At 43.6% G+C, this 23,737-nt stretch overlaps 1 protein-coding gene across 4 annotated transcripts in view; it reads right to left on the bottom strand.

Moving 5' to 3' along the window:
* Positions 1 to 23,737, bottom strand: part of itgb4 (integrin, beta 4) — a 33,640-nt gene that overhangs the window by 530 nt on the left and 9,373 nt on the right. Inside the window, exons 11-44 of one of the 4 annotated variants that reach the window (XM_084079522.1) lie at positions 23,530 to 23,697; positions 23,323 to 23,399; positions 22,747 to 22,952; positions 22,394 to 22,497; positions 22,172 to 22,267; positions 21,872 to 21,995; positions 21,458 to 21,583; positions 21,078 to 21,184; positions 20,334 to 20,367; positions 19,709 to 19,903; positions 19,229 to 19,332; positions 18,362 to 18,420; positions 18,216 to 18,239; positions 17,134 to 17,282; positions 16,837 to 17,016; positions 16,490 to 16,638; positions 16,175 to 16,382; positions 15,359 to 15,676; positions 12,411 to 12,586; positions 11,859 to 12,039; positions 11,449 to 11,586; positions 10,562 to 10,744; positions 9,902 to 10,030; positions 8,590 to 8,742; positions 7,725 to 7,883; positions 7,218 to 7,409; positions 6,352 to 6,492; positions 4,843 to 4,992; positions 4,346 to 4,534; positions 3,723 to 3,878; positions 3,088 to 3,252; positions 2,710 to 2,835; positions 2,050 to 2,104; positions 1 to 1,983 (exon numbers count right to left, since the gene is read on the bottom strand). The exon at positions 1 to 1,983 is cut by the window's left edge and continues 530 nt beyond it. In XM_084079522.1, the coding sequence (XP_083935648.1) occupies positions 1,794 to 1,983; positions 2,050 to 2,104; positions 2,710 to 2,835; positions 3,088 to 3,252; positions 3,723 to 3,878; positions 4,346 to 4,534; positions 4,843 to 4,992; positions 6,352 to 6,492; positions 7,218 to 7,409; positions 7,725 to 7,883; positions 8,590 to 8,742; positions 9,902 to 10,030; positions 10,562 to 10,744; positions 11,449 to 11,586; positions 11,859 to 12,039; positions 12,411 to 12,586; positions 15,359 to 15,676; positions 16,175 to 16,382; positions 16,490 to 16,638; positions 16,837 to 17,016; positions 17,134 to 17,282; positions 18,216 to 18,239; positions 18,362 to 18,420; positions 19,229 to 19,332; positions 19,709 to 19,903; positions 20,334 to 20,367; positions 21,078 to 21,184; positions 21,458 to 21,583; positions 21,872 to 21,995; positions 22,172 to 22,267; positions 22,394 to 22,497; positions 22,747 to 22,952; positions 23,323 to 23,399; positions 23,530 to 23,697 (4,911 nt within the window). In that variant the 3' untranslated portion in view covers positions 1 to 1,793. Of the gene's footprint in view, positions 2,105 to 2,709; positions 2,836 to 3,087; positions 3,253 to 3,722; positions 3,879 to 4,345; positions 4,535 to 4,842; positions 4,993 to 6,351; positions 6,493 to 7,217; positions 7,410 to 7,724; positions 7,884 to 8,589; positions 8,743 to 9,901; positions 10,031 to 10,561; positions 10,745 to 11,448; positions 11,587 to 11,858; positions 12,040 to 12,410; positions 12,587 to 15,358; positions 15,677 to 16,174; positions 16,383 to 16,489; positions 16,639 to 16,836; positions 17,017 to 17,133; positions 17,283 to 18,215; positions 18,240 to 18,361; positions 18,421 to 19,228; positions 19,333 to 19,708; positions 19,904 to 20,333; positions 20,368 to 21,077; positions 21,185 to 21,457; positions 21,584 to 21,871; positions 21,996 to 22,171; positions 22,268 to 22,393; positions 22,498 to 22,746; positions 22,953 to 23,322; positions 23,400 to 23,529; positions 23,698 to 23,737 lie in introns of all 4 variants that reach the window. The other 3 variants (XM_084079521.1, XM_084079523.1, XM_084079524.1) reach the window with 3 other exon arrangements.

The raw sequence follows: 23,737 nt of genomic DNA, 5'->3' as shown, positions 1-23,737 counted from the left end.
GAAGTGGAATGCAACAAATCTTAAGTGGAACACAACATTTTGGAAGTGGAACGGATTTTTTTGGGGGTGGAACACATTTTGTGTTCAAGTGGAACGTAACATGAACACAACATTTTGGAAGTGGAACATAACATATTTTAAGTGTAACGTAAAACATGGTGATATGCAATGTTAAAATGATTGGATGTTACTCACTGATCTGTGTATATTCTCAATGTATGCCTTTTTTATTGCAGTAAGAAATAAGAAAACAATGAAGCAATTCAAGCACAAACTTTCAGTGTCATGTCTGGCTTCAATTCTGAGCCTGCTTAGGTAAAAATCTTAAACATTAAATAGATACTTGATCCCACTTTCATACAATATAATACAAATCTATGAACAGCAATCCCTATATAAACAAAATATATAACTTCTGTATAAATCAAACTTAGATCATCTTTGAGGCATGTTTTTCAGACATACCATTAGTTTGGAGCCAGATACAGTATGTCTCAATGTGCACGTAACCTCTGCATGCCCTTGAACAAAATGTTTCCTATCTCTCTTACACACACATCTATATGATAAATTCTCTTTGGTCCAACTCTCTTGCTAATTGGTGCATCTCAGCAGTCTGAGGTGGCTTACTCCCTTTCCTCACCTCATCTAATTCATCCACAAAGGTCTTAACCACTTAAACTCTGTACACTTCGTTGACCAGGGTCTCCCAGGAGTATATACCTGGCCCCCTCCTTTGTTTCCTGTACACCAAATCTTCCTCCTCCTGTAGATCAAATAGCTGATCTACAAGCTCACAACATGTCACAACGAGGTGCGTTGTGAGCTTACAGGTTGGCTATTTTGTTTCCAATTTCCAATTAAGACAAAATAGGGACACATACAGTAGGATTCATGTGGTTAAGCCAGATGACAGGTACACAACTTCTCATATAAAACAGTGGTTCTCAAACCTTTTCATGTCAAGGACCTAAAATGTATATGTATTTGGTCGTGGACCCCCATATGAAAGTATTTTGTGCCAGGGACCCCATACAAGATTTGTGTTGTTTAAATGTTTTAAAAATATTGAGATATAATATCTCAATATTACGATTTTTGTTTTAAATTATACAACGCATAGTGACGTGTTGCTCATTTCAAATAGTCTGAGTACAGTATATAGATAGAGGTTAAACTGATGCAATATTAACACATTTTGCTGGGGACCCCTGGAAGCCCCTTAAGGACCCCTGGGGGTCCCCGGACCGCGCTTTGAGAACCACTGATATAAAGCATGCAGTGCACCTGTTCCTCACATGTACTGGTGGAGAATACCAGATGAGGGGGGAGGAGGTCACTTTGGATTACTGAAACACAGATTACCAGCCCGTCTTGATTTAAGAGGCTCAAGATGTTTTACCACATAGTAACCAACAGAGGGAGCGATGTATAATACAAACTTTAGATTTTCGGTAGCGAATGGATATCCTTATGCAGTTTAAAAGGAGCAGCAAACAGTATTCCCATAAAAAAAGAGAGGAATGCAAATGTTGAAACAAGCCTCAGGTTAAGCCTCAGCCCCCGGGCAGCAGCTGCAATTTGTAACAGACATGAGAGTCAAGCAGCCTTCTCTCTGTGTTTCTCACACGTGATGCGGAACTCTTTTCCCTTGCAGAATCTCACTCGCAGACTTATTAAAGCTTGTATATTTCTTCTACGCAGAGACTCTTGCAAATGTATTCCTCGCCCTGGTGGATTGTTTGATGCCATATATATATGTCTTAGATAATAGTTTAATAATATTTGACCTTTTAGGCTTCATAGAACCTCTCTACCTTCTTTGTGACAGTAGTGCCCCCCACCACACTCCTCTGAACCACCTCTTTGGTGATGTGGCGCGTCACCATGCCACTGGTCTCTGTATGCTGTGTAGTCATCATCATTCCATCTCCTCCTGTGTGCTGCGTATACATCATTCCATCTCCTCCTGTGTGCTGCGTATACATCATTCCATCTCCTCCTGTGTGCTGCGTATACATCATTCCATCTCCTCCTGTGTGCTGCGTAGTCATCATCATTCCATCTCCTCCTGTGTGCTGCGTAGTCATCATCATTCCATCTCCTACAGGGAAAGAGGACAGTGTTATTGCGTGTTGCTTGCATTGGTGGAAAGCGAGTACATTTACTTGAGTGCTGTACTTAAATCCATTTTTTGAGTATCTGTACTTTATTTGAATATTTCTTATTGTATTTCTGGATACTTAGGACTATCACTTCACTACATTTCTAGGAATGGAAAAGGTACATTATGAATTATCCACTTAAGCCCTATTTCAAATATAGTGAAAATAGCAGATCTACAAGCTCACAACGTGTCGACGCGTTGTGAGCTTGCAGATCGGCTATTTTCATCAAACAAGTCCAGAATAGGGCCATTAGGATTCATGTGGTTAACTTCGTAATTCTAATCAATGATGGAAAAAACTGCTGTCTCCAAAGTTGGAGTTAGGTGGTCTGACCGACAGTTTGAGGATCCAATGGAGTTAGGAGGTCAGAAGTGCTTTTTAATACTTTTCTTTGGTTCAATATTTGTAAAACCCACACACAGACGTAAAGGGTGTTCAATAGCAAATAGCTCAATAGCAAAAAAACGAACAAAAAAACTGTTGAAAAATGGAGATAGCTGGTTTCTGCCTGACAGCGCCGACATAATGTGGATTACTGTACCTGAGAAATAGGGGTCATTGAACATAGTGTGGGAGACATTTGTGCGTGTGGTGACCTCTGTGGGCAGGTGGAAAACGTCTCTCCTCGCCATTGATGACTGACTACTGCTATACTGAGAAACAGCGCCTACGCAGTGGACGGAATGAAAACAGAGAAGTTAGCATACCGCCATGTGATTTGAGTACAGGAAATTTACTATAGAAAGTGTCATAATACCAAGTATTTTTACATTCCCATAAAACTATAAAAAATTAATTCATGGGCCAACAAATTGCCAAAAGCATATTTTCTCTCATATGGTACAACACATATTGTTAGTGGCAAAAATGAACCTACAGTAGTTATAGTTATTGGCAATATACACTTTTTTCTCCTTACCGCCATCCTGAGACTCTATGGTAATGATTCCCTCCCTCTCAGGTCCAAAGCCCTGCGTGGTTCTGGCCTGGACTTTGAACTTGTAGGGCACGTTCTCACTCAGGTCCGGTACCGTCAGACTGGTCTCAGCGCTGTCCCCGCTCACCTGGAAGGAACGCACGTCTCCTAGGGGTCAAACACAGGAAAGTATGGTCATTTAATGCTTCCCTACTATCATACTCACATGAAGTCTTTAGTTTTCATGTGAGAACACAAAAGTGTGAACATTCCGGTGGAAAAATAGAAGTATTTAATAGGTGATTATGCTCCAGTCTTTTGGGTTACATCTTTAATACCGTCCGGTGCACTACTGCAGTGGTTCTCAAAGTGGGGTCTGAGGACCTCCAGGGGTCCCCAGCGAAATTAGGAACATTTTAAACACTTAAGCCCTATTTCTTTTTCTATTTCCTTATTTTTTTGCCATCTGAAAATAGACAATCTTCAAGCTCACAACACATCATGTTATGGGAGTCCCTGGCACAAAATCTTTCTGTGACCAAATACATATCAATTTGGGGGGCCTTGACATGGAAAATGTTTGAGAACCAGTGCCCTATAGACGGTAGTAAACCACTGTTGGTTGATGTTCTCCTCACCTCCACCATGCAGCTGTTCACAGGTGACCACGTAGCCCAGGATGTCCCCGTTGGGCTTGCGAGGTTTGTCCCAGCTCAGCTGTAAGGCCTCTGGGCTCAGGGCTGTGAACACCAGCGGTCCTGGAGCACTGGGGGTGCTCAGGGTGAATGGAGAACCTAGCAATAATCAAGAACCAGAAATAAGAAAAAGAAAAGGCTACAATAGGAAAACCAGAATGGAAATCGGCAGATTTTTTTTATAGATTTGAGTATATATGCTGATAATAATAAAGAGAGCAAATACGAAAAAGTCACATGCCACACTCTTCTTCTCTTATGTTCTTTTGATGTAATGTAATCTTTTTTGTAACATTTAAAATATATAACATTGCTATGTATATCTTATTTATGCCTTGAATAAGCCCTCAGGGTTTCTTACCTATCCCCACACTATGTATAATCAGGATTTTTATTGTTTATCTAATTTCCTTGTGTCTTTTAAATGATGTAAAACACAAATTTAAAAAAAATGTAAAGAGAGAAATCTCAAAATGAAGGCTACTATAATATCTATTGGTAAAGGGTAAACCAATATAAGAATGACAGAAAAGTATGAGAAATACACAACAACAGTGTGAGTATACCTGGCATGGGGCTGAGTGGGCTGTTGGGGTCCACGGCAGACTCAATGGTAATGACTCCCTCTCTCTCTGGGCCCCAGCCCTCCTGGCTCTGACCCTTGACCTTGAACAAGTAGGAATGGTTGGGCAGCAGATCCTGGACAATCACAGAGTTGTCTGCTGGGCTGGCCACATTGATACGTTTCACCTCCCCTAGAAGGGATAGAGGAGGACATGTCGTGTTCAGTATTGGTTCAATATCCTCCTGGGGTGATTTTCTGTCAAGCATCTTGTAGTCAGTGGTGCAGTGCTCATTGCACATGGTACCACGGCGTCCCACCAGTCTTTTGAACAGGAGCACGCGCACGCACATGCACAGAGGTGTGCACGTGCGAACCCGTGAGAGTGCGTCTGCCTCGCGTATTGATCAAAAACAACACATTCTTGCCATTCAACATGCATACCTCTTGTATGGGATAAGGAATAAGAGTCAAAGAAAGTCAAAGATCATCACACGTTACCTCCATTCAGGAGCTGATATTGGACACAGTAACCCAGGATGTCCTTCTCACAGTGGGGCTCCTGCCAGCTGACCTTGAGGGCAGTGGGACCCAGGGCAGAGAACACCAGCCTGGTGGGGGTTTCTGGGACCCCTGAGGTTAGCCTTGTGTCTGAGGGGGGTAGAGAGGACTGTGGTTAGGAAGACAAGAGGCTGAATATCGAGCTGAGATGTACATCTTTTGAAAAGAGGAAGAGGGAGGGGGAAAAAGGCCACTCAGCAAGTGCTCACAGCGTGAAATTGAGAAAAACGTCTGTAATGGTCATTTTGAATACCGTCTTTTGCGATGTTTGCATGAGAGTATTAACAGATGAAATATATGTTTTTGTGCTGCACAGAACATCGAGTTCCGCATAGTAAAATCTGGAGAGTTCTTTTAGCAGGTCCATTTCTTACACTCACAAGGTTAAACCAAGCACTGGATTTAGGGAGATAGGGGTGTGGTGACTTGCTGGTTTAGCAAAAGGTTGCTCTTCATCCCCTTGACCAGGGCAGGAATTTCACAGAGGCGACGAAGCGTTGTTGCCCCTCAGTTTGGCCTTGCTTGCCCTGAGGCCACAGTAATTTCCCACCCACACTGCCCCAGCTGACTGTACCACTTTCTCCTCTGCCTCTTTCTTGTCAATATGTTGACACCAGTGTTTCTTTCTTGTCATGTAGTCACCAGTGTCTTTTGTTGAGATTCTGAACTCCCCTGAGTCTCCATCTTTATACCAATCCAGTGACTTTGATTGGTGCGGGGCTGAGCATGGATCAGATTGTAAATACTAGAATTGATTTATTTCACTGCAGATAGAATACATAGTCAATTTAAATCATTAACCCCTAAATTCAATTAATTCTTTCAATGGACTAAAATCTTGTTTTATTTGATGGCCTTCCTGTCCTGGCATTTGGCCTTTGTGCCCTCAAAAAATGAACCAAAGGGCAAGTGGGCTTGCAGCTAAAATGACCTAACGATGACTAACAAAAAATGAACAACCGCAAATTTGACCAAACTCAAAGTAACTGCTTCTGTCCTTCGTAAGGCTGAAAGAGAACAGTGACCAAAACTCAACGAGAGAGTGGAGAAATAACAGAAAAAGACGAGAAAGGGTGAGAGAAAGAATCGGAGAGACAGATACAAATGCAGCAAGACAGACAGAAATATTGGATATGGATGGTTGCCGCTGTGCGTCAGCCAGCGAAGGCCAACTCTGTGCAGTTAGCTGCCGCTGTGGCACTTAACCACTTAAACCCTATCTACTTAGCTGACTGGGGTCCCCCAGGGCAATATACTAGGCCCCCTCCTGTTTTTGCTCTACACTCTTTGCCGAAACTAGCAAGCTCACTACAAGCTCACTGTGCGCATACCAAACTGGGGGTCCCATTAGAAAAGTTAAGAGAATCGCTTTAAGGTTTATGTGGTTAAGGGCGTCCATGGCACCTACTGTACATGCCTGTGTGGACGGACGGTTAGCTGCACACTCACCCTGGAGGACCCTGTCCAGGTTCAGCAGGGCGTCGTTGACGTCCGAAGACGGGGTCCTGGCCCGCGAGCCCTGCTGCGACAAGCTGTAGCCGTACTGGCTCTGAGAGCTACTAGTCTCAGTCGTGCCGTAGCCAAACCCACCTGAGAGCGCCAATGAGCAAAAGAAGGCAAGAGAGAAGAGGGGGAGATGGGGAGTGGGTTGAGGGGGAGGGGGGTTGAGGAAGGGAGAAAGATAAAATATGGACAGAATACGGTAGAGAAAGAGTGGAGACAGAAGGGAGGAGAGAGGGAAGAGGAAATTCAAGGTGACAGGAGGAGTCACGAAATGGAAGGAAAGTCAAAGATATAGAGGATGAAAGAGATTTTGGAGGGGTGGGGCGGGATGGAGGTGAGGAGGGGGGGGGGGTAAAGGGGGGTGCAAGTCAGCATAGCTCCTGCAAGGTCTGAACTGATAAAAGCCTGCGATGCAGCCCAGGAGCCCCTGTCCCAGCTAAATAGATATACCATACAAAGCTGTTGGCCTCATGCCACCTTGCACAGCAAGCCTACTACAAAACCACTTTGCATAGGCGTCTTCGCATAAATATTCCAAAGTAAATGGTTCTAGAAGAGGTGTGCAGGGACCCTCAGGGTTCCTTGAGGGGGTTCCAAATGGACCCTTACAGGTGTGTTACTCTGAGAGCGTACAAAATGCTTAGGGGTCCATTTAGTTCCATTTTGTACGCTCTCAGAGTTATGGGGGTCCTTGAAATTAAAACGTTTAAGAACCACTGCCTTCTTTCTTGCGTTTCAGACGTTTTCAATGGCGCTTTACATATACACATGAAAATGGTCGCCTTCGATCAGGTACGGATCTCAAACCTTACCCATATCAGGGAACTTGCTGGCCAAGTCTCCCATGACGATGGAGTCTCGTATGTTTTCCTCTAAGTAACCCCTGTTCTCCGAACGCTTCCTCATCACGACTTCCCTGGTCTGCACTCCGCCTCCGTACATCCCGCCCTCCATCATACCGCCGCCAGTCATCATGTCCTGTCTATGGCTGAGTGAGCTCCCGGCTACGGTGGGGAAGAAGAGAAAAGAGTATGGTTCTATAGGTGTAAAAGTTAACCGCTTAAGCCGAAAATAGCTGAGCTTGTAGATCAGCTATTTTCAGTATTGTAGAAAAATTGTATAAATGTTGAATTTGTTATGCTTTTTTTTCATTATTTAGTTTTTATTTTACAATACTTTTTTGTATAAATAGGCAACACCAGGTTGAAAGTGGTTAAATCGCAATAGTTAAAGGACATCATCCTTTAAGCTATTATCATTTAACCTTTGCTGCTGATCCTGGATTTACAGCCAAAGCCAATCTCTGTCCACCATCTTACCGCGTCCCGACATGTAGGTGGTGGTGTTCTCCATGGTGCTCATAGAACCTCCTCTGTAGTTGGAGCTCAGGGTGGACATGGGAGACGACGACGCCGACATGTTGCGTGAACCGCCCGCGAAAAGGAAACCCTGGTCCCACTTCCCGTTCATGAATTGATCTGTAAAGGAAGAGAACTGTGAGTAGACAGAATTCAGGAACCCTTTTAGGATTTAACCACTTAAACCATATACACTTCATTGACCTCGTTGCCGAAAATAGCCGATCTACATGCTCACAATGCGTAACAACGCGTTGTTGAGCTCGTAAATCGTCTATTTTCACAATATATTTGCCCATTATGACATTTCCAGAACAGGTACGCTATGGTTTAAGTGGGTTAAATCAAGCAATCAGCTCCAAAACAATTCACAAGAAAAAGCGCCATCAGTGACACTGCACTGCAGAGATGAGGACAACTCCAATATTCCAACAGCCACAGAGTAATACAGACTTTGCACCCTGCAAGCTGCCTCCAGATCACTGCCTCCCCAGTGTGATGGAGAGAGGAGGGACAGAGACAGGCACCCGAAAGCCTGCCCATGCTCATCAACTGGAGGTGGGGCAGTTGATGCCAAGGACGCCCCTTGTCCTCAGGGATAGATGGGATAGGCACCAGCTACAGTACAGTATAGGGGAAAGGCGAACAAGGAATGAAGCTCGCCATTGAATGATTAGCCATTTGACGGCGATTCCCACAATCGAAGGACAATTACGAAGGCAGAGAGAGAAACAGGAGCCGCCTTGCTCTGGGCGTCTGAATCGCCGTGCACAGTAGCATGTGGCATGCTTGTCCTGCCTGGTGGTCTTATCGGGGAGGTCTTCACCTGGCTGGGGCGTGTGTGCGTTGGGGGGGGCCTCGTCGGAGCTGGCCTCTGTGTCAGTGCTGTGCCGGTGATGGGGGATGACGTCCACCTTCTTTTTCCAGGAAACCTTGCGGAGATCCAGGTTGGACCCCACCAACTTGACATGTTTCAGACCTTATTGTTAGGGGGAGGATAGGTATGTGGGTGGGATGGATGGATGGATGGATGGTTTGGAAGCAGTTAAGATATTTTCAAAGCAGAGATTTAACCACTTGAACCCTATATTCTGGGGGCGAACATTTGGTTGCAAATAAACTACCGGAATCTACAAGCAAGATGGTTTGGCAGCAGTCAGGATATTTTCAAATCAAAGACTTTAACCACACTGGCGAGGTGTAGAGGGAATAGTGGGGGGTCTAGTATACACCCCTGGGAGACTCTGGTTTAAGTTGTTAAACTGAAGCTATGACACACTGACACTGCTTACCAAACTAGTATCAGTTTCCATCCATCTCAAACAGGATTGATGTGAGACGTATGGTTACCGGGAGAGGACTCACAAACCTTAGAAGTATGAAATCTGCAATGTAATGTGTTTTTTGTGATGCATGACATCGATCATACTATCTAAAATCAATCAATCGTGTAATCGAGACCAAAGGACTTCCCTGACTCATGAGCGTGTGCAGAAAGCAGGAGATTGAAGGAGTAACTGAGGGAGGGCTGTGAGGTTTTGTGGTCATAAAGCCCTATTATTGCATATTATCTGGAAATGCATTGGAAGCACATTTTGTTGCAGCCTGGCTGGGGTGTTGCCTGCAGTAAAAAATGTCAGACAGATGGTAGTGATGAAGAGTGATGAAGAAGACTAAAAAACAAGGACCAGAGAATGGGAGCGTTCCTTATTGTCACTCAAAAGAAGAAAAACAAATGTCAGCATTTTTATCAGCATCTCAGGGAGACCAAAAAATGAAAAGATAAAAGGTGAAAAAGAAAGTGACAGGAGAAAGGAGGAGGAAAAGTCGCCTAATGCCTCCCAGTTTCCCAGTTGGTTTACTGTGGTTTTCCTTATACAACTGAATTATACACCCTAAATGGCTACAGCATCTAACTCTTCACTGCAACCTTTTCCACCTTTACCTCAAAAACATTATAAAACCCTTTGGAACAGAACAGATGTGATGTAATTAGATGCAATTTGACAGTAATGTCTCGCCCTCCAGGGGGCGGCAAGAACAAATAAAACAATTCCGACTAGTCAAGTCAGAGTCACGTGACTTAGCAGGGCTGCTCAAAAGAGAGGTCAATAGATTTGCTCTTGCAGATTACCCACCATCACCAGCGACACTGGGCGTCTTCGAGCCAGTTGGAGATTTCAGCACTTCGCTGCTGTACATCAGGTAGCTGTCGTACTCATCGCCTGCCTCTGCATCCACTATCGGAATGTCTGGGATAATGGGAACTGCAGAAGAAAGACAGGAGAAAGAAGTCAATTAAATAATTCACTGTAGTAACCTATTAAGACATGAGGCCGACTCTACAAATGTCTTCTAAATCCTTTTTTTTTGTGAAAAACGCATGTTCCTATATTATCAGTGGTGCTCAAACTTTTTCATGTCAAGGACCCCCAAAATTGTATTTGGCCGAAATAGGTCAATTTTCTATGTATTTGGTCAAAATATTTTGTTCCAGGGACCCCCACATTGTTCGTCTACAATGATCTGCCCAAAATAGGGATGCCATGTTTAAAGTGGTTAAGAGAGAAAGGGTTGGGGGCAGAAAATAAATAATGGGACCTGAAACCGTGTTAGCTGGGTATGGGATGCATACTGTATGTCTTTTATAGGAAATGTGTCTTTTTTTGTAAGACCATTGCTAATTGTGTAAAGGGTACATAACTCAATTCAATTCATAATTACTATTTGGGGGAAGATGCTCTGTTTTCATATGAGCCGAAGCTGTATTGGGGACATGCTTGTCGTCCGTCACTTACTAGAGAGCGGCCGGGCAGGCTGAGCAGCAAGGTTGAGGATGGCATCTTTGAACGGGCCCCAGCCCACGTTGTTCTTGGCTCGGACCTTGTACTGGTACGTCTGTTTACTCTGCAGGTTCTCAATGAGCAGCATGCGTTTCTTAGGGCTGTCGAGATTCACCTTCTTAGCGGCTCCCACTGGTCCTGAGCAAGCGGAAAGACAGATGACGAAAATGTGAGTGTCAAACTGAAGGATTCTTAATGTCAGTCACCGTAATAAATATTCTGTGTTACTTGCCATTGCAGCTGGGGGGGGAATAACATTCTTAAAAACTGCTTCACAAAAACATTGGTAACTAGAAAATGTGCTCCTCGGAGCACAGGTCTCCGCCAGGCGAGGTGGTAAAACTGTTCCTGATTAATTCTGTCTTACCTATTTATATTACATATTGTGATGTCATGTGAAGCTTGACCAATATTAGGTGTTCACAGACCATGTGCCCATGTATGGAGCTGGACGGACACACACACGGACGGACAAAGTGAAAACATACTCTCCACCATGCCTTCGGCCTGGCGGAGACAATAAGTGAATTTACTGTATATCTTCGTATTGTACTTTTGAGAAGATCCTACATAATGATAGAAGGAAAGACTGCAACATATGACAGTTTTGGACTCTATTAAGTCTCTCCTTTCATTAAATCCTCTTAATTGGACCTGGCAAGGAGGACTAGAATATTTGGGCAAAATGTGCGGGGACCTACATATATACATGCATACGGGGGAGATACACTGACAAAGCTGTTCTAACTTCTATAGCTGACCCCTTCGCTGTCACACGGTATAAAGTGTCAAACTGGGGCAAAGTGTCAAACTGGGCAAATGTGTGGTCATTGTCTACTCACTCATTTCTTCATCAATGGGCGTGTAGAGGACCTCATAGGCTGTGATAACGCCATTGGTCTCTGCAGGCTCCGCCCAGCTGACTTGAGTGACGGTTGGGCTGATGACGTTGAAGGCCAGACGACCCGGCTCACCAGGCGCTACATGAGGGAACGAGACATGGTTGAGAGGAAGACCAGTGATATGTGTTAAGCTCATATCAATTACCCATATCATTTAGGGGGTGCAACAGTTTATCGAACTAATCAATTTAATCAATTATGAAAAATTATCAATCTTTTTTTTCTTTCTCACAGCTTTAGATTGGCTTGGATATTTGAATACTAGAACAAAATAATCTATAGTTGCATCCTTAGTAAAAAAAAAAAAGAGCTAAATTTCAACTGTAGGGAGCAGAATCTATAATTATTACCATCTTCCAGAGTTTGACAGGGGATCATATCTGTGTAGTTGCCATCTCCCAGGGCATTGTAAGCACACACACGCATCTCATAGTCACAATATGGGTACAGGTTGGTCAGCTCAGCCTGGGGGGTTTTCACATCTACAACCTGGGCATCTTTCTCTGCGTCTCCATAGATCCAATACTTCACCTAGAGAGGACAAGGAAACAGGTGACAGGTGTAGTTAGTATGACGGTCATTAGCACTGTCACTTATGCACATATTATGCAATATATTTGAATCTGATCGGTATCACCTTCTATGTAGGTCATGTTAGAAACATGTTTGTAAGGCCTTAAAGACATGACCTACATAGAAAAAGTTTCCAACAGGACTGATTTGACTTTGACACGCACGCACGCACGCACGCACGCACGCACGCACGCACGCACGCACACACACACACACACACACACACACACACACACACACACACACACACACACACACACACACACACACACACACACACACACACACACACGTTCACATTATCGCTGTCTGCCAACGTTGACACTCACCTTGTATCCCATGGGATTTCCTGATGGTGGGTCCCAGTTCAGGCGAATGTTCCTGGGGCCTGTGGCTGTGGCCTTGGCGTTCGCTGGAGAGAATAACCGACCACCAGGGGAGGTGCTTTTCTGATTCATGAAGCCCATGTTCATTTTCTGCTGTGACATCACCCCTGGAGAAATTGCTGTATGGCGGGAAAAGAGAAAGACTGAGTGAAGAAATGACTAGTATTCAGAGTGTATTATACTAATAGAGTATAAAGTTGTCAGAAAAGATGAATAGAAAATAAAGTTATGGAGCAGTTTCCACCTGTTAACCTTCAGGCTGTTGAACAAGCCGTGAGCCCAAGTCAGTCTTAAGACTCTTGGCGACATAGGCCGTTACATACAGTACGGTACACTTTGTCACTTTATTTACATTTGACCTTGAATACACTTTTATATCTGCTGCTAAATCTACTATCACAAGAACTGTGATATAACGCCTCATTTATTTCCATTTTGACCATGCACCTTATGTATAGCCTATCTGACGTTTGTGTTCTTTCTCTATTCTCTTTTCTTCTGACTGTTTTTGAAATTGCAAACGTTGGAAGCTTGTACAAAAGAAAATGTGACGCACTTATTACACCTGTAAACTTGTAGTAAATTAACTTGAAATCAAAGTTGACAACAAATAACCACACAATTATATTTAGCAAGTTGGATTACACATCTCAAGCAAGTTTCAAGGCTCTGCAAGAACATTTTCATACTGCACTAAACAAATATAATCCAATGGCTTCCTGAAATCAAATAATCCACAGTATCATGAGTCACAGTCAATGAGATAAACATGCCAGACCACAGGTACAGACAGTCCTTTAAAGTCCATAAATCAAACACCTGTGCTAAACAACTCAGGTGTGTGTAAAGCATACATGTCATGTGCGAATATACAGTATGTACACATACTGTATACGGCCCATACCAGTGGACTGGTATGTTTAGCCCACTTACCACGCCTCGGCTCAGTTGCAGGAGTGAGGAACCATTTTGGGCACATGATGATCACTTAGTTCATGGGTTTTCAACTGGTGGTCTGTGGACCACTGGTGGTCCGTGAAGGTATTGCATGTGGTCCCTGACCATGCATTTAGTAATGTAGGAAAGTGAACATTTTTATTATATTTTATTTTATCGACCACTAGTTGAGAAACAGTATGATGTATGATGACGCATAAATGTTGTCAGTTACTTGGAAGTCGGATTTCAAGAACTTCCACAGAAATGGGAGTTAGAATTTCTGTGGAAATATCTGTGGAAGTGAATTGATATGGGCACATTTGTGCCCATATCAATTGCACGTGCTTGCTCATATATGTTGCAATGAATCAGTTAACATGAGTTTAATATGGAAGGTTAAGAGAACAGAATAGGGGCAACCATGGGAAAGGAATGGATCAGTGGTTCTCAATCTTTTCAGTTAAATAATGACTGTTAAGGGCTTTAATTTAATTCACCTCGAATTAACAAATTAAATGAAGGCCTTAACAGTCATTATTTAATTTCAAGCTTTTTCCCCCACACCACGCCCATATCCCCCTCCCAACACAACAGTGGTCCCCAGGTTGATTCTCAGTCAGGGTGGTGGTCCCTGGTTCATAATTAGTTGAAAACCCATGACTTAGTTGTTATCAAGATGGCGAGATCACCCAGTGCCAGACAGTGAAAGCCACCATTGTTTTACATCGTATTATAATTGGAATAATATCACCATAACATAAATCAGATCTGTCAGGATCTTCAGGACATGGTTGCACACCTCTGCCTCAAGCTATACGTGCCATAACTGCCAAACGTTTTTTTATAGCATGGTTATGGTTATGGTTATGGTTTGTTTGAGTGCAAATAACAGCACTCAGACCACATCTTTATGAAAGTATCTCGCTGCCTTATTTACTGTATCTTATTTTTTCCTTATTAGCTGTTCGTTGTTGATGGGTAAAATGGGATAATGAGGTTATAACCTAACCTCATTAATCCCTCAACAGCCACCAGCTGTCAGAAATATTTATGTCTTTGGTCTGCAATGAGAGGCAACATATGAATGTCTTGCTTTCCTGTCACTGTTGAAACCGAATGAATGAATTGCTTCATATACAGTAGGCCTAATCCACAGTATTATCCACTTACTGCACATTCCTCATGTTATACAGTTAATATTTACTTTCTCTATAAGATAGCTAGTTCAATTTAAGGGAGCCACAAAATGTTCATAGGCTAGGAACACAAAATGTCTTGTCACTGTCATCATTGACTATGACTCACTGTCATTGACGACTATGACTCATCATTACTGCAGGCCATTTTCTAAAGCATAATATGGTTTGTTTGGTTTTCGAGGAAGCCATTCCATACATTTAAACTAAAGTCCACTTGCAAAGGCTTGAAACTGGCTTGAGGTACAAAAAACAACCCACCAATGTTATTGCACAGTTATTTCTCAAAGTTACACTATTGCTTAATTTTAATGCATTTTAAGCACATGCATTTTAAGCATTGATTTGTCCAATACTTATTAACAGCACAATGTTTAACCAACATTAACTCAGTTATTCAGGCAGGTTCTGCAATCTTTTAAATGACTTAAAAAAAGAAGAAAAATGTCATTGCTTTATCGGCGAAATATCCGTGTTCTGTGTGGCTGTACTGTATGACACAAACAACAGTTCGGGAAAATATAGCTTTGGGTGAATTAATTGCACATAGTATGTAATGACTTTTAGTATGTAATTATATATTTGATTTATAATTAGTTGCACACTGGTTGTCATACACTGAAAATAGGAGATCTACAAGCTTACAGCGTCGCAGCGCGATGCATTGCGAGCTTGTTGATCGGCAATTTGCTGTGTAACAACAACCGCATGCAATAAAGTATAACTCAGGCATTGGTCCTGTACCAGCTGTCTTACCTCCCTCAAGGACATTGACCAGGGTGGTCTTCCTCTCCCCTATGGAAGCGTTGCTGCTTGGATCAAACAACTCAACCTGGAAGGTCTCTACCCCAACTTGTCCAGGGGAGGCGTGTGGATCGATCATGATGTTCTTCTCGGATTCGCCGGGAGCAAACTTGAGAGGACCGGAAAGCTCAAAGCGCTGGGCCTTCTTGGTGCGCCACCGGATGGTGGCAGGGCTGTCCTGGTTCCGTGTGCGGACCACAGGGATCGTGTAGGCCAGGTCGGACGTGGTGAAGTTCTGAGTGGGATTCTTGAACATCATCACACTTGGTTCTAGAGAGAGAGAAATACGATGATGGCGAAAGAAAGAGAACATTTCTGAATTTTCAAAGCATCAGTGCCTGACTCAAGGCACTCTGAGTGTTATTCTAAGAGTGTCAATACGTAGATTAACCCATCTAGACCTGGAAAGCCTATAAGTTGTTATACCTTTCAATCCGGTAAAGCATCTGTGTCATTTTAGTTGTTACTATTATATCGTTACTATTCGGGCAGAAACCTTGTATCTCCATGTTTCAAATTTGTATGTTTTTTTGTAAATTAAAGCCCTATGTGAAAATCGCAGATCTACTTCTAGACGGCTATTTTCACTATTTAAAACCGTTTTAAAAATAATAATAAAAAAAGAACGGTTTTGGACATACAAGGTCCACCCGACAACAACGATATATAGCAACATGATTTAAAAATAATAATAACAGTAATCTGCTGTGTAGTTGCTTAGGAAATGTTGGTCGCTCATTGGCGTTCCCACATGTGGCAGCTTCTAACCTGGCTGGTCTGTGATGGTGATAGTGGTTCTGGGGTAGCGGCCCAGCTTGGCCTCTTGCCGGGGGTTACTGAGGTCCATGACAAACTGCTTGACCTGTTTGTCATCCAGGAGACCATCTTTCTCCCCAAGTTCCAGCAGACGAACGGGCACTGTCTTCTGGGTCTCACCGGGGCCATAATTCAGGTCCCCTTCCACGGTGACATAGTCCTATAGCATGGAAGCAGAGTTTAGGATTAGAGGTGAGTTCTATAACTGAAGGGCAGACCTGCACTCCAAATTTCCGTGGCTCCAATATGTTACAATTCATCTCTCACCTTCTTGTCCTTGGCTGTAAGGTCACGCGTGCGGTAGGTGACCTGTGAGCGTCCGTCCTCTATGATTTCTCTGCTGACAGGGATGTTGGCCATTCCATCCTGCCTGCTGTAGGTGTAGGCCGGCTGCAGGAATGAAAACACACTCTTGGCTGGGGAGGAGATGAGGAGGACAAAGAATCCATGAGACCAAACCACGCAATGGCTGCAATTACTTACGAGAGAGATAGGAATCGTTGATCTGATCTCTCCCGTGTGTTTTTACACCAAGAAAATACTTGAATATGTGTTTTAAATACAGAACACAGTGGGATCTGTTTTCTAAGTCGTCGTAGCCAGAAATTTCTCACCATGGTCTTTGATGATGATGATTTTGACGAAACGTTTTGCGATCCCGGCGATGCCCTGAGGCACGTCCAGAGCCTCCACCTGCAGATGCTTTTTATCGTCATCCTCGTCCTTGACAAAGAGCGGCACATGGACGTCGACTGACTCCACCCCTTCCTGAAACTCTACCGCGCCTGTGGCCTCTGCACAGGACAAAGAGACAGGCTAACATAAGTTATAAAGGACTACTTACTGTACATACAGACAGACAGACAGACAGACAGACAGACAGACAGACAGACAGACACACACACACACACCTCTGTCTGTGGCCACAGTGTAGTAACCAGGCACCACTTTGAGGTTATGGAAGTTTCCGGATTGGACGTTCTTCTCCGTGAGTTTGACAATGTCAGGGTAGTTGGCACGTGGAGCAGACAGGACAGTGTCCACGATGGTATGGTTATGTCTGCAGAGTACATCAAGACAAGCGTTAGAGATCTCTGAACGTATTAACCCACTGGTTCTTAACGTGCGGTCCGGAGACCCACAGGGGTCCTTGAGGGGGTTCCAAATGGACCCTTTATGGACCCTCTTTAACTCTAAGAAAAAGGGTCACTTTGGTTCCATTTGTACACTCTCAGAATTAAATTAACAAAGCTTATATAGATTGGGGTCCCAGAGATCCAAATCGTACTGAATGGGGGTCCGTGGCCTAATGCCTATCAAACTGGGGGTCCTTGACATTAAAAAGGTTGAGAATCTCCACATCACACTGTTATGTAATAATTACACAAAAATGAACCTGCATGAACCTCCAGCACAATGGCAGCAGTAGTCAAGCTCCATGCAACTCTAGCCTACAACAGAACAATACATCTAATCTACAATAGAACCACACCTGCAATATCACAGGCCACAATGTCATGCCTGTCCCAGGTAAATGTACTGTTACGCGCCACACACACACACAGATACAAGTTTCCCCGCACTACGACATTCAACAAACTAAACAAGAGAATAACATTACCAGAAACAGAAAACACACAGTAATGTTCAAATCATTTGTAATACAAAGTCACCAAATCTTTTTGTCCTGTCATCTGTTTGATATAGTCATGCATTTTTATCACTAGTGGGGAAATGTTTTATCTCTGCAGACTCTGCTTCTGTACATGAATTTCCTTTTGGGAAATGTACTTAAGTGTAAAAACCTTTTCAAAAACGTCCTACATTTTAAAATATTTTATATTTCATTTAAAAATAGCAGATCTACAAGGATCCAAAGCGTCACATCATAACATGTTGTGAGCTTGTAGATCGTCTATTTTCACAAGTTGTTGTTCAACAAAGTATATAGGGCTTAAGTGGTTAAGAAGGTTTTATATAATCAAAATGTTACCTTTTCCCAGCATTCCTTTGCGTTCTGTAAAAAATAATAAAATACATTTTCAGGAGTGGAAAACAGTAGCTGGTTTACATGCATTGATGCAGTGAAGCACATTTCTGCGGTCATTGCTGTAACGCTGCACACAGGCTACAGCTCACCTAAACGAGGTCTTCTGAACCTTCTGAGCCCCAGGGATTTGCTTGTACACCTCATTCAGCTGCGTAGAAGAAAACAAACACAGCAAACCAATGCTGACGTTATCATATGGTAAATGGACTGAATTTATATAGCGCTTTAATCCAAAGCGCTTTACAATGTACTTCACATTCACCCATTCACACACCGATGGCGGAGGAAACCATGCAAGGCACCAATCTGCTGCAGTTAGGGGTACAGTGTCTTGCTCAAGGACACACAGCCATAAGGAGCCGGGAATCAAACCTGGAACCATTGCATTCCAAGACGGCCGATCTACCTCCTGAGCCACTGCTGCATATGAAACAACGCAACATGTCTATCTCCTTCCCTCCTATACACCTCAGTATATACCTCAGTGTTCATTTATCCATTTTGTAACTCATTTTGTAACATTTGTACACTCTCAGATTTATATTAAAGCTGCAAGCTGTGACATTTATGTCCCTTCCTGGGATTCGAGTACTAAGTCCCCCACACAGGAGACAAACTTTTTACCACTGAGCTAAGAGGGAACCTCCACTTGGTGATCGTAAATATTGCCCATTGAGATTCAGGCAATGTCACTTGTCAAACAGTAGATGTCCTCCCAGACACCAGTGTTTAAGTAGGGAGACACCATCCAACCACTGCAGATGTACACTATCTGCAGTGGTTGGAAGTGGTCACCCTACTCTTTCACTGAATCATATTAACATTCTCTATTCATAGAGGATTTTACTGTACACACACACACACACACACACACACACACACACACACACACACACACACACACACACACACACACACACACACACACACACACACACACACACACACACACTTACATTATCAGCCACTTCCTTACGGAGTTGTTCAGTATCTCTAGATTCGGGGTGGGTCAAGTTGTCTGCGAACTGCCTGTTCAGACGAAGCGAAACAGGAAACTGGACTACAGATGGAAGGAAGAGAGGGGAAAGAAAACAATGTGTGAGAGAAAGACACGTTTTTAAATGTTTTATCAATAAACATAATTTTAAATGTTCATTTTCCACTTTCTCTCACGTACCCCCTATAGCAGTGTTTCCCAAACAGTGGGTCAGAAACCCATTTTTATGGGTAATTTCCTGAATTTTCGTTTTTATTAAAGATTTTCAAAGAAATTCCATAAATAGCACATCTACAAATTTCCCTTTTGGGTCTCGAGCTAAAACGTTTGGGAACCACTTCTCTATAACACCTCTGGAAAAGCCCTAAGAGTAGCCTACAGATCTCCCCCCCCCCCCCCCATTTGAAAAACACTGTTCTAACACACACACAACACTCACTGGTCTCTTTGGGTTTGGGCTGGACCTGTGCCTGCGGATGATTGGGTCCTCGGTGGACATTGTCAGTGACCTTCCAGCGAACCACGTCGGTGCCTTTGGGCGGGCCCGTCCTCACCATGGGCGTGTCCAGGTGGTCCGAGGTGAGCAGTGCCTGGCGGAGCAGATACTCATCCTCCTTGAAGCCAACCATACGTCCTGGACAAAACGCAGCACAGGAGGACAAGCACATGCATAACATGGTACAATGACAAGGACTTACAGTACAGTATGTGAATATTATCGCTGCAGGGCAGAAAACCTCTGTCCACCTATTTCATCTTTTAATGTTTATTTCTGATGCCCTATTTTATACTTTGTCGTATGACAGTGCTGCACAAAAGTAGCAAAATGCAATCCATTAGCTTATGGGGCCTATAATGAGGTTGAAAGGGGTTAAGTCTGTCTGTGGGTTATCATTTTAAACCAACAACAAAGCTTGTGACTAAATAATATTTACATTGATCCATACACTTTGTATACTGTATATATATATATATATATGTATATATATATATATATATGGTACAATGATAAGGACAAGGATATGAATATATAGACATTCATCATGAGAATACTATTGTCTTACCTCCTGCACAGCAAGGCAGCAGGGCAAGGCAGGCCTGTGATGAGAAAGACAGCATGATCAAAACATTTTTTTTGTCAATTTTGTGTGTGTGTGTGTGTGTGTGTGTGTGTGTGTGTGTGTGTGTGTGTGTGTGTGTGTGTGTGTGTGTATTACTATACTTGCGAGGACCAAGTATAGTAGAATTTGAAGAAATATACATTGTGAGGACCGTTTTTCTGGTCCTCACAAGACAAATGGTCGTTTTATAGTTTAAAAAAATGGTTTTAGAGATACGTTTACAATTAGAAAAACATTCAGGTTAGGATTAGACATTTAGAGGTTAGGTTTAGGGATTGGAATTAGAGTTAAACATGATTTATACTTAGTTGCGCGCCAGTGTCATGCACCGAAAAACAGCCGATCTATAAGCTCACAACGCGTCGCAGCGCGACGCGTTGTGAGCTTATAGATCTGCTGTTTTTCGGCTTTAGGCTTACGGTTAAAAATTGCAAAATATATATATATTTTAAATGGCATTCATAAAATGGCTGTCCTAAAGCGTTGATGTCCTCACAAGTATAGTAATACAAACGTGTGTGTGTGTGTGTGTGTGTGTGTGTGTGTGTGTGTGTGTGTGTGTGTGTGCGCGCGCGCGTGCGTGTGTGTGTGTGTCTGGATTTGACTGTGTCCATGTGCGAGTGTACAGTAAATGTGTTTAAGTGTGTACATATACATACAGTATATACGTATATAAATGATATGTACCTTGCAGCAGGCGCAGTACTTCCAGCAGCAGAGCAGTAGGAGACCCAGCAGCAACATGAGGAACATAATGAGAGGGATGAGCCACAGGAAGCCAGCAGGGGGGCAGTCTATAGGGACGGACCACCACAACAACTTTACATTCACAACCATTCACAATTCGCAGGGTGCCTCAGTGCACCAAAACGCTAACATCAGCTATTTTAACAAAAAAAAAAAATGTTTTGCCATGCTCGCCTATTATAACATGCCCATAATAGGGATGCCAGGATTCATGTGGTTAAAGGCAAAAAAACAGTTTTTGTAGCTCAAAGAATCGAATGTGGAACCCACAGTATAGAATGCATGACATTAAAACACATGACATAAATCCTAGAGCTCACCTTTCTTTTTGAGAACCTGAACCTCCAGTTCCGTCTCGATTTTGTCTTTGGGGTAGTCGACAGTATAGTAGTAGGTGCAGTCATCATCTTCATCACGGTAACTGCATGATTCAATCACCTTCTCCGCTGAAGAGACACACAGCACAATCCTCAGCCTTAGCTTAACTCTTGGACCCTTCATAGGTCCATTTTTGATGTGACCCAGTGGTTCTCAAATTGGGGTCCAGGGACCGTCAGTGTTCCTTGAGGGGGTTCCAAATGGACCATTACAGGTCTATAACTCTGAGAGTGTACAAATGGAACTAAATGGACCCAGAAGGTTCCATTTGGGGGTCTTTGAAATTCAAAGGTTTGAGAACCACTGATCTGACCAATTGCGATTCCCTCTCTCGTGTTTCTGTTCTGAGCACTTACGTTCTTTGAGTTCGTCCACCTCCACTGCTGTGAAGGTGCACTCGCACTTGTCCTTTTTTTCTCCTGTGTTCCAGATCTGACACTGGACACAGCTCCTCTTGGCCTCACACATCGATATTTGGGCCTAGGGAAGACACCCACAATGATGTAAAGAAGGTTCACCAAGGCCATATAAGAATTCTAAACAAAGTGTAAATGTGTACAAATGGGACCAAATGGGGTCCACTAGAATTTATTTTGTTGTTAAATTGACACTAAGGATTTTACTGTGTACACCCATTCCATTGTATGGACACACACCTGGAAATTAGGCTCACAGGTTCTGGTAAGCGGCAAACCAGAATCCTGGCATTCGCAGTCTCCACAAACACATTGCCCTCGTCCGTTGCAGATGCCCTGGTGTAGATTAAAAGACATTTGTTTAACCACATGAGCCACTATATAAAAAGATCTGTTATAATGGTACACCACACTTTTTATCATTTCAAAACAACTTCTTCTCTGTGTCGTTCAGAGACTCACCCCTCTGCTATCCAGACACGTCTGGTTGCCCCTGGGACATTCACAGGCTGGTCCGTCCCAGCCCAAAGTGCACGCACACGCGCCCAAGCTGCAAGAGCCACGGTCTAATGCAAACACAAGTGGGGGGTGAGTGAGTTACGTTATAATCACACAGCGGCCAGTTCACTCCTATATCATACTTTGGAGGGATGCGAAGCCTAAGTAAGACATAAGAGAAAAACGGCCTCTCTCTCTCAATCTCTCGCACGCACGCACGCACGCACGCACGCACGCACGCACGCACGCACGCACGCACGCACGCACACACACACACACACACACACACACACACACACACACACTCGGTCACTTACCGTTGCAGAGGAAGCCTCCATGTCTCTGGCACTGGGTCTTGTCAAACTGGCAGAAGGGACCTTCATATTGCTCTGGGTTGTAGCAGACACAGTGACCACACAGGCAGTCTCCGCGCCCTGAGCATGGCTCCACCATGCCTGGACCAATACACATGGCCATGTTGCTTGTGGACACGCTTGACGAGCAGTTACAGTACGGACCCAGCCTGAAGGAGAAACACAGAAAAACAGCAAGGGTCTCATTTCTCTAGTTCAGCAATTCTCAACCTTTTTTTAATTTCAAGGACACCCAGCTTGATATGCATTAGGCCATGGCCCGCTATTAGATAGGATGGTTATTTCTGGGGTCTCACTCAGTGTCAATTTCTCTCTGAGAGTGTCCCATAAGTCTATTTGGTTCCTAACTACCAATCGTTTAGCTGGGGACCCCCTGGAACCCCCTCAAGGACACCTGGGGCTCCCTGGCCCACTTTGAGTCTAGTTTCTATATACAGTAGCATAATAATATCATGCATCATCAAGTGCTCTTCTGGGCCAAACAAAAAAAAATGTTTGTCAAAATGATGATCATCTCACCAGCCATCATAGCACTGACACTTGCCACAGACCAGATCCCCGTTGCCATTGCACCTGATAGCCTTAGGAGATGGGCTCTGGAGACACAGGAGAGAGAGGCAGCAGTGTGAATCCACACAGTGTGTTTTGTCTCTTTTTGTGCACAGCAAAGTTTGATTTAACTCGAAATGAATTTGTGTGTGTGTGCGCGTGCGTGTTTGTTTTTACGTTTTCACAGTTGCAGGTTGGACAAAGGACCTCTGCGTTAACATTGAGGGCAGTGCTGAAGGTTGTGGGTTTGACTCTCATTACGCCCTTTCTATCAGCTGGATCCATCTTACAAACGTGCTCCTCGTCAACCATCTGCTGGGCCTGCAGCTTCACTTTGAATTTGCCCTGGTGGACAGTGACACACAATGTACATTTCAATGTATGT

This window comes from Gymnoscopelus microlampas (assembly GCF_963454915.1).
Source record: "Gymnoscopelus microlampas genome assembly, chromosome: 14".
Taxonomy (NCBI): Eukaryota; Metazoa; Chordata; class Actinopteri; order Myctophiformes; family Myctophidae; genus Gymnoscopelus; species Gymnoscopelus microlampas.
Note: the sequence above shows the minus strand (reverse complement) of the source record. Positions and strands in the feature narration are given on the sequence as shown.